The 10,914-nt window shown below is 46.0% G+C and overlaps 1 protein-coding gene across 1 annotated transcript in view; it reads left to right on the plus strand.

Annotated features, from left to right (window-relative positions):
• Positions 1–4,927, plus strand: part of CRELD1 (cysteine rich with EGF like domains 1) — a 204,563-nt gene extending 199,636 nt beyond the window's left edge. Inside the window, exon 11 of the mRNA XM_069643263.1 lies at positions 3,626–4,927. Within this exon, the coding sequence (XP_069499364.1) occupies positions 3,626–3,846 (221 nt within the window). The 3' untranslated portion in view covers positions 3,847–4,927. The remainder of the gene's footprint in view (positions 1–3,625) is intronic.
• Positions 4,928–10,914: the final 5,987 nt, after the last annotated feature.

Raw genomic sequence — 10,914 nt, forward strand, 5'->3', positions numbered from 1 at the left:
CTGTGGTAGAAAAGCACAATGGTAGTAACAATTAAACCACTGCCACCAGCCATTTAAAGTAGCAATGGGTAACACAAATGTTTACATGAGAAAGTAGGATAAGGGGCTAATAGTTACCCCCCCCAATCACTCCACATAAGATGGTGGGTGCTGGACCTACACAGAGAAAAGGTAAGTAAAGTAAATGTTACTTTACTATTCTTGGGAACTGTAGTTCACCCAAGAAAAGGCATTTACACCTTAAGAGAAATCCAAAGGACTTCTCAGTGACACTGCACTGAGGGAGCTGTTTGTCTATATACAAAAAGCAGATGCCTATGGATTTTGTCAGACTCCAAAAACAGTGAACACATAAAATTCTAATCTAGGTAAAACACAAGGGCGAGTGAGAAAAAGGCCCCACTCACTGTGGAGTTCAAAATTAAAAACTCCTAATTCCAGCAAAAGAGCTGGGGGTGTCTCTAAGGTGGACGATTTTAGCGCAGAAATGGGTTCACTAATCTGTCAGGCATTATCTCGTATGTATAACTTTCTTGGTATCTCAATGTTTGGGTCCCTGACCCCTCTTTCAGCTTTGTAATGTTTCTTAACAAGGCCCAGGTTCACTTTCCTGCCAACGCTAGTCTGTTGTCTCTTTCTGTGGAGTAATACACGTTTTTTGTAAGCGATAAACGCTGGTTTCTTGTAAACGCGGTATACTCCTCTCGCGACTAACAGAGAGGAAAAATGCCCAGTGGAGATACTGCAAAGAACATACAGCATCCTAAATATCACAGCATATGGGACAGGAAATCTAGAGACTCTTGCTCCAATGTGGGTCATTGCGGCAGATGGCTGATGTTACTAAAATTTGACATACAGAGCCAGTAGAAAGCGCCTCGAGGAAGTGATGTGTGGTTGGATCCTATTGTGAAGGGTAAACGAGGTTCAAAGACCACGACAGGGTCCACTAGAACCAGAGGGACAGTTTAGCCCAATACTCACAAGATCCTCCACCAAAAAACAGTTGGAGTTGACTGAGAACTACATAACCTGTGAAAACATCTACCACCTTATATTTTGGTACAAGCAGAGATTTGACTGCTGTTCTATTTATATATAAATAAATATTGTCCTGAAGAAGGTCCTGAAAATTAGGGGCAATAGCTGTGCCTATTGAGGACCGAAACATATGTAGACATAGGCCACCAGTCAACACAGGTGGTCCGATGAAAAGGCATACTACAAAAGAAAATATGGGGCCGAAGTTACTATTGTAAATAGGTGAAGAAAACTACAGTGTATATTATACTGTTCATGTGTGCTAAAAATCTGTAGTAAACATTGGAGTGGGAGAAAGCATGAATGTGTATGAAAGGTGGTTCTGAAAGGTACAGTCAAAGTCTGGCGTATATAGTTTCTGTGGTTGTTTTATGAATTTTATAATAAAATAAGTATTTTGCTGTGAAAAAGAATAAAAAAGGAATTTTTCTGCTAAGTTTAAATGTTAAGTGGAGTCTATTTTAGTAGAACCCATCCAACCTCACTGCCCCTGATCCATGTTTTGATCATATTCACTTTCCTGCCAGGCCTTGCTTCAAGTCTCTTTCGGGCGCTCTTTCACCCTCTGCGTTCTCAACTGGTCTTTCTCTTCGGTCCCACTGGGATGAGGAAGATGGCTCTGCACGTCCTCCCAACCACAGCCTGTGGGGTCTCCCCGGTCCTTCCCTGTCCCCATCCGTATACCTTTGCACTTGGTCTGCAAGGGTTTCGGTCCTCAGAAACATGTCATGGCTAATTCTCATGTCAGCTAAGTGCACAGAAGCAATAACTCTGCCAGACTCTGAACATATATGCCTGCTGTATTCTTCATATTTGCATAAACATCAAGCCCATGTAAGTGATCTCTAACTCAGAATCACCCTAACAAAGAATATCAAACGCAGAACCCTGTGCTATCATTATTATTAGGAAACACCTCTGGACTTGACCTCTGTGCTTTACAAATGTATGATAGAACCCAGTGCAGACCAGGAACACCCAAGGATGCAAACCTTGTACAAGCCTTTATGCAGGGTACCCTCTGTGCAAACATCTCATCAAACCCAGTGCTGACCATGAACAGATGGGACTTGAGCATTCTCTGTCTAAACAGCTGATCACGCCCTTGAACTCTGATTCCCCTTTCTATAAACAGTTGGCCAACCTCAGTGTAGAGCCTCAATAGACCGCCAGCTCCTGTCCTAGGTTACGTCCTTATTATTGGGGTATTCATTGAGTGCAGAACTAGCTTTACAGGAGTGCTTTACGGTCATTGGGGTAAGAACACAGTGAGGGAAGCAGAGAAATGGGGGGAGCTTGGAGGATAGGCAATTTGGCAGCAAGGGATCTTCAAGCAACCAAGGAGGAAGCAGTTGGGAGCAGATCACCCAGTCTCAGGTCGGGTGCGGATAAAGGGACCGCTTCTATAACCCTGTGCAGATCAGGAATGGGTGGCCACCTACTGCCCTGGGATTCCCAGTTTATAACTGACCCAAGTAAGTATGGAGAAATCCATAAATGGTTCCCTCACCTGGGCTCTCCCTTCCATAAACATCTAATCAGATCCAATGCGGAACTTTTAACGCCAACACCCCGGTTTACCAGGTCCCCTCAACTAGGCTTTACCTCCATTAAACGTTCCATTGCAGAGTCTTATCACCCTGTAGACCTCTTGGCATACCCAGTGCTGACCATCAGCGTGCCACTGCATTCTAACCTGCAGCTCCCTGTGGAACCAAGTGCAGAGAAGGCCATCAGCAGATCCGAGTTGGGCCATCCCCACCACTGCAGGTCATTGAAATAACGCTGACAAAGACTTTCCCTCCTATCAACATCTGGACAGCCCCAAGAGTTGCCATTATCAGACCCCTGCCATGGACTTTCTCTCTGCAAACATTTAACCTGACCCCATACAGACTCCTGCCCCAGGCATTCCCTATGTAAACATCTATCCAAAACCAGTGGCGAGAACACTAGCCTGAGCTTGACTGGCCCATGGACAAAGTCCAAAGAAATTATAAAGACCTTTCATCTGTTTTTGGCTTAACACCTGCACAGTGCTGGACGTCTCTAAATATGTAGCTTGTACATGGACAGCGAATTGAAACAAAGCTCCTTACCGGTTGGAAATATATTCTTAACCGACTGACCCAATCTATACATTTCAAAGCTTCTTTTGTTTTTAACTACAGACTATTACATGGTGGACATCAAGGCACTGCACTGCTCTGTTTCTCAAGGAACATGTTTGCTTCAGTTTTTAGGAAGCTTGAGCAAAGAAAGTGGATAAGATTAAATGAATGAGTCGATCCAGTGTAGTTTCAAAATAGGACTCTTGACCTTGTGTTAAAATAAATGTTTTTATGGGTCGGGCAGAGTTCTCTGGGAAGGGGCTACAGATCCTTTGGGTATTCTGTGTCAATTACTTGCAAGTTTTTTTGTTTTATTTACTGAAGGTCTCCAAGTGGGGCTTGCCTTTTGTGTTGCATTCCTAAATATGTGTCTGAAAAGTACTTCATGTATTCTAGGAGATGTACTTCTGTTTAGATATTCCTGACATTAATTCCTTTTCTCTCTCCCCTCCCCCTCCACGAATGGCCAACAGCAACCGGTGAGAAAGGCTTCTTCGATGACATCACTGATGACGAGGTGGTGGTCCTGCAGCAGATGTTCTTTGGCGTGGTGGTTTGTGCGTTGGCCACTCTGGCTGCCAAAGGGGACATGGTCTTCACCACCATCTTCATAGGCGCTGTGGCGGCCATGGCGGGATACTGGCTGTCGGAGAAGGGGGACCGCCTGCTGGATGGCTTCATGAAAGGAAGATAAGTTCCTCGTCCTCCTCTCCGGCACCTCACTGAGTGAGTCTGGATTCACCATGGCTTCCAAGGGAAGAGGCACTGCAGGTCAAGGGTCTGCTGGTTGCGCTCACACCGGTCCTCTCTGTAAAGAATGGTTCAACCAAACCTTTATTGACCTACTGAAATGTATAATGTCTACAGATTTCACTGGCCTCATAGGCAACCTTAGTGCACTTCCTTATCCCAGGATAGGTGGGTGGATTCATTAGGAAACGGGCCTTTACAGTTCGCAAGAGTCTTGTCCAAAGAACCTTCCATCACTATGAAGCCTCCTCTTGACGTCATCGCAGTGCGACCGCCCAGTCCAAAGAATCTGATAGATAATATTATAATTTAATGAATGAGGCTGGCACATTTCAAAGCAGCTGAACGGAGTTTGCAAAGGTCAAACTAGAGCATGCCAACTTGGAATGTCTACAGCAATCAAAGCCTTATTGAAAAGCAGACTCCCTTGTGGTAGCTTAAAACAGAACCCTGTGATTAGTTTTTTTGTTTTATTTATTTGAGCTCCTTTACTTGTGCCCAACCAGTCTCTTTGAGTTTCATTGCAGGACAATAGCCGGCGTGCTGGGGTTGAGGAAATGTGCCATCGATATTTGATGAAATGACTCTGGCTATCCTTGACTTGCAAGAAGGACATGGGCCAAGGTGGGCTGTTGTTATAGCTTGGAAGATTACTAGGTAACAGAGATGGTTTCTAGTGCTCTATCCAGACCCAGGACTCTTTAGCCACAGTTCCACAACACTCACCCCAGACTGGCAGTCCTCTGTGGATTGTTAGGATGCCACTGTGTCTAGGGAAGGAACCCACCTGCCCTACAATGATCTCCAGTCTGACAACAAGTCAAGATGCATGTTCTTTTCAAGAAATGTCTGCTGATTTCTGATTGGATGTTATGTTCCTGCTGCCCCTTCTACTGCCACTCACTGATGATAAGGAAACTGAAGGTTTGAGGGCGTGTAATAAATGAACCAATTCATATGTAATATTTATATTTTAAATTGAAAGCTGGCAAGGGCGTGTAATAAATGAACCAATTCATATGTAATATTTATATTTTAAATTGAAAGCTGGGAAGGTCTATTGGTTTATGTTATTAGTACTGTTTGCCCAGCACTGCTGCTAGGAGTCTGGTCCTGGGTGATGAGAAATACTTAATGGGGATTTCTCTAATTCTTGGACCAGTTTCGCTGGACAATTCTTGGTGTCGTTGCAAGATGGCACTGCAACCTTCCCAGGGGACACAGGTTCCCTGAAATACTTTCATACTCCAGGGGCAATTTTCTTGCACCCTCTCTCTTGTCCCATTGTATTACTAAGCACCCTGTTATTTTACTCTTCCTATGCCTGTGGGCCTGCTCCCTGCACACTCCTCTCTCCTTATCATTCTGCCACTGGGAGCACACGCTCCTCTCCCCCCGACAATCCTGCCCTTCTATTTCACTCCTCCTCCTGGGGCACACTCTGTTCTTTCTCCAATGGCTCCTTGCCCTCAAGAACATTCATATCTCCACGACACTGGATGCCCCATACCAAACTCTCCTCTTTCACTCCTTCCCAAAGGCTACACTTTTATTCCCTCCACTCCACCCATTATCTTAGGCTACACTCTCACTCCGCTGCCACTCCTGATCCACACTGCTCTCTCCGCCACTCCTTTTCTCATGCGGAACACTCCTTACTCCTGGTTACTACTTCACTGGGGCACAGTCTCTTTTGTCTCTTTGTTACATGTGGATATTCTGAGCAGGAATTCAGATTCCTGCAACATATTGTAAACTAGGGGAACAGACTCCAGATTTGAGCCCAGTCTGTTATACGGTCTATTATGTTTAGAGAGGGTGGTCATCACAGAGAGACACAACAGAGAGGGAGCTGTTCATCACAAAGCAGAGACGTTTCCAGAGGGAGCATCCTTGCAGAGGAGAAGGGCCATTGCAAAGAGGGAGGGTTGTTGTGAGAGGCCTGTTGTATTGAGGACCATCATAATCAGGAAGTGGCACCACTGAGAAAAAGGGAGCTGTAGGGGCATCTCAGAGAGGCGTCATAGCAGGTGCCAGGGGCAGCGGGGTGACAAAGATCACAGTGTGCCAGAGACACCATGGAGTAGTAGCGTATGCCATAACCAAAACCAGTACACCGTGCGTCGTTGCAGCAACCTTACGACACATGTCCCATGTTACTGCACTATCCACTGCTATAGTACGTTGCCAAGTCATGTACGTAACTGTTTTCTTGGTAAGTCATGTTCTGCAACCGGGTACTCTAGAACATTGCCAAGTGTTTCTCCGGGAGGGCCCAAGTTCCGCTGGCGGTTAGTCCTGTTTTTAGCCCCATCTGCTGTGCTGTTGTCTGCTCCCAGCTCAGCCTCCCACTCTGTCTTCTTCTTCGCAGAGTGCGTCTGTCTTCCAGGAGTTCTAAAGGACATCCGTAGAAGGGAGCGGATTCCGCATCTGGGGAGGGGCGTGGTGTCCTCGTGCGCTGATGGCTTGAGTAACTTCTCGTTTGATGATGCTGCTGTTGAGAAGAGGTTGAGCCCAGCGCTTATTGAATAAAGGCTTGTGTAGTGGGGCTTCTCGAGGGTGTGGAGTAGGAATGGGATTATTTCAGAGGTTCGCACATAAACCCAATGTCTATTTATTGATGCTATTTATTTTGTACACCTTTTATGTTGTCAGAAATGTGCATGCTTTTACTCTGCGCTTTTGACTTATTCTTGAATTTTACTCTGTGTTTTTGGTACAAATATCATGTGTGTCTTTTTATTCTTCATAGAATGAAATGTGCAATATTTGCTCTTTGGTTCTGTTCTTCTGCTTATAACGTCATTGCCATATTTCAAATGCAGACCTATTGTCATGACATTCTTGGGCATTGCTAACACAACTATGCACACTATACACAACATCATTTCATCCTGTGACAGCCAACACAACACAAAGTCCTGATCTTCTCAGAACACTTGGGACACCACGCTCCCACTCGATCAACAGGACACCAAGTGGCATCACGGCCGTCTTCAATGCTACTTGACCCATCACAAGAGAAGACATACGGCACAAAGGCTGTAAATACACAATCAGATCTAGACTGGCACGCAGCCAATGCAGCGGCATACAAGTGTGTCGGACCTATTCAGTAACCCACCCAGACAAAGCACGCATGTAGATAGTATTGGGCAGTAGACTAACTCTTCATCTGTGAACCCTAACTGACCCGACGAACAGAAGACACAGACCATGCACAGCCCAAGCAATACGACATACATCAAGCCCGCATAGAACTATCCCTTCCGGCTGACACCAAACACCTAATCCCATCACTATGCTACGATGACCACATACACATCCCACTCGTACTCATGCCTTGTTCTCCACCAAAACATAGTCTTTCTTCAGTGTCGTCTTTATGCAACCATACCCCGGTCTGTGGGACACCCACACCGTGTCACTGCACAGCACTAGGAGGCCATTGAGATGTCTTACTGAAATACCAATGAATAGAACCTGTATTCCTTCATATTTTGGTTTAATTTGCTTCCACTATTAGGAGTAAGTGCATGTGTGGTATGCAAGCAATGATGTGTCTAGAGTGGGTATTTATGGGCATTGAAAGAGGCCTGGCACTGGCAATTGGTGATGGGCAACGCTCTGATGTGGGTGGTTCTTGCTCCGTTGAATGCTGTAACGCACTTGTATCTTGTGTTAACCGGATGGGTTCACCATCGCACACACGGCATGCCAGTGTATGCTTCTTTTCAGTCTGCAGCAGATCTGTGCCAGCTATGGCCCGGCATATGCGTGCTCTATGCCAACTCTGCCAGGTGCACCAGAAAGTCTGATCGGGCTGCCCAATCTGCTCAGGGGGCGCCCGGCCGCTGTGTAGGCCAGTCCAATTCAGAGCATTTGGTTTGGGGCAGGGGCTCATAAAGTGGACAACATACTTAGGTTTTCACATGTAGTCCTCCCACCCTTGTCTACCCTATTCCAGATGCATACAGACAAGTGATGACATTTTGACATCCTCCAGACGCTGGGTCCTTTCGCCACCTCCGGAGATTAAACCTCTTAACAAACCTTTCCATGTTTCTTTTATTTTGTGTGTGTGTCTATGTGCTCGTGTCCGTGTGGGTATATGTGCGTGTGTGTGTGTGTGTGTGTGTCTCTGTCTCTGTCTCTGTGTGGCTGTGGCGCCAGTTCGCTGGAACCAGAGCCTCCGAATATTTCTGTCACCACCAATTTACCTTGACCCCACCAGAGCTCTCAGGAGATGTCAAGTGCAAACTGTGGCTAGTCATCACATTGTCACACCCACTTTCGTGCTTCAAATGTGTTAAGGAAAAGCTGCAAAGGTTGTCTTCATCTTTTAAAACCCATTGTGTCAGCCAAAGTCCGTTTTGGGGTTTGTCACAAAGTGCCATGAAGGTGGCACTCTTTTGAGTAATGTTAAAATGCTTTCAAAAGTGTGCAAAAGAAAAAAAAATGTACTACACGTGTATATAAGAAGGACTCCAGTCCCATTCAGTATTCCCAAATTCTTCAGATAAGGAGCCCAGGTCCATCAAGTTGTTTCCATTCCATGCAGATAAGGACCCTCAGGCCCATCCACTCAGACCATTCCATACCAGTCGGGAGGCGCAAAGACCATATGCAAATTAGGTCCGCTCCTATCCCAAAAGGCGTAGTCCAGTCCTTACTGCCGAATCGCATCCCCTTTAAAGAGACCACTGGCAACCCACATACCTTTTTCAGAGCAATTGCCAGTCCTTAAGAATCATTCTGGACCATCCACACCTTCACGTTTTCTGGCAATCTTGTATCTCTTGTAGAGAGGGTATGCCCAAACGTGAGTCTCTTACCCGCTACACCATAGGGATCCGAGCTGCACCTCGTTCATGAAACCAGAGAAGGCCGAACCGGTCTGGGTTTCCTAGTGCTTCCTTGCAGAGGGAACCTGGCATAGTAGTCCAGATTTGGTGGCAGTACCCAGATTGAGTAACATATGGCTGGACCCTTTATGTAATGGTATGGCAGACAAAAAAAAAAAACGATGGACAGCGACTGACATAACATTGAGACAAAAAGTTATGCATGAGGAAAGTTCAATTACAATGCATGGGAAACCTGGAGAGCACATTTGGCGAAGTGAGGTTGGATTTTATTTGTCATCGTGGGCATGTACCAGACAATTGTATAGACTTGTGGTTGTAGATTACCAATCGAAGTGGATAACGTTGCACGTTTCCCCAATCAAATGATAATGGTCAATGGAGTGTAACTAGTCTCTGAGGAAACGTTAGGATTAGAGAATCAATCACATGGTAATATCAAACAAAGTGGAGCAGCTTTATACCACCCGCAGGCCAACGGACAGGTGAAAGGGTGGAACCACCTCATCAAGGATGGTCTTGCAATACCATCTGCCTCTAATCAGGAGGCCAAGCTCACAGCCACAGAAGCCATGAAAGCTCATAGCCTTATAAACAACACCAAAATGGGGTGTGAATGGGATCCCTCTTCTAGAGAATGAAGTATATGAGAGGGCGCTAAAGTTTGTTTCCATCTTAACTGCCGACAATCAAGATATCCGATGCAAAAGAGTCAAAGAAAGCAAAACCTGCAGTATGACAAAAGACGTGTGGCTAAAGTACCAGACATTAAATCGGGAGACTCTGTAAAGCTGTGTCAAAAATCACACGCAAGAACATTTCTCATAGAACAGCCATCCTGTGAAAAGGAAAAAGACGGGAAAGTATTATGTGCAGTCAGAGGATAAGAGAGTATGGAATACGGAGAGCATTGCACTGCAAGGAAAGGGCAGCTTGTGCACAAGATGTCTTTAATGACTTTGCTGGAGTTTGCTTTTAACAGGACTTCAATCCAAAGGCACTGCTTATGAATCAAGTGGCAGAACGCACATTTGGTTAAGACATTTTATTGCACCATTAGCTCAATTACAGCTGCAGTGTAGCCATTAATTGTCAGACGACCACTTTAAAATAACACTGGCAGGTGCTTGCAGCAGAAAGTTCGATCTTACTGCATGATAAGGCTATCTCAGAGGCCAAGAGGACAGGTGGGGAGGGGCGGGTTGCAGGTGGGAATAGCTTTAGTGATTTGCGTGTTCATATGTAGTTGTGTGTAAATGCCCAAGAACCCCCACAAGCTGTATTTCCCTCCTCACACCACATCTCCCTCCTAGCTGTAGCCCAATGCAATAGTTTTGTCTCGTAGGTAGTGCTTAAGCGCCACCTAAGAGCCATAACTAAAAAGGGAGAGAAGTGTTTCTATAGTGTATGACCATCTCCCCCCTTAGTGCTGCATCACCAGTGGCGTCCCATCTCCAAAGCATGTGTGTGGGTACCTGGAGCAAGAACGTTTTGGTGGGCAGCGATATTGAGCACAGGGCTCCGCTGACGCACCTCATGCAATCCAGAGGGTCCGATAGCCACATACTTGGGAAACAGTGTCAGCTACATTTTGTAAATAAAGCAGTGTATCCCGAAGCAATTCACACCTCCCGTGTCCATTTTTGCAGCTGTGTGGGAGACCACAACCATCCAAATAAAGTGGCCTTTTGAGGATGTCTTATCGCTCTGTGACTCAAAACGTCTCAGAGAATTGAAAGATTAGTGAGGTAGCTTCTGCGTCAGCAGACAACAAAAATGGGAGTGCTCCCTGCCCAATAGGTCCCCTGATAAGGAAAGCTGGCACTACTCTGTGGAGGAGTGTCTAACCCTTGAACTGCTGCACCCCTAATGCATGCTGAGGCCCCTGGGGTCTCCCCTTATCCAGTCTCCCACCCATTCATTGGAAAGCAGCAGGAGAAAGTGATGAGGATTTCGAAATCTTTAACGCTCCTGCAGTTGCCACGCCCAACTCTCCTGCAGTTGCCACGCCCAACTCTCCTGCAGTTGCCACGCCCAACTCTCTTGCAGTTGCCACGCCCAACTCTCCTGCAGTTGCCATGCCCCACTCACTATATAAGACAACTTTTGTACAATTCTTCTGGGTGGCAACATGACTACTGTTTTGC

This window comes from Ambystoma mexicanum, chromosome 2p (genome assembly GCF_040938575.1).
Source record: "Ambystoma mexicanum isolate Mex_15411 chromosome 2p, UKY_AmexF1_1, whole genome shotgun sequence".
Classification (NCBI taxonomy): domain Eukaryota; kingdom Metazoa; phylum Chordata; class Amphibia; order Caudata; family Ambystomatidae; genus Ambystoma; species Ambystoma mexicanum.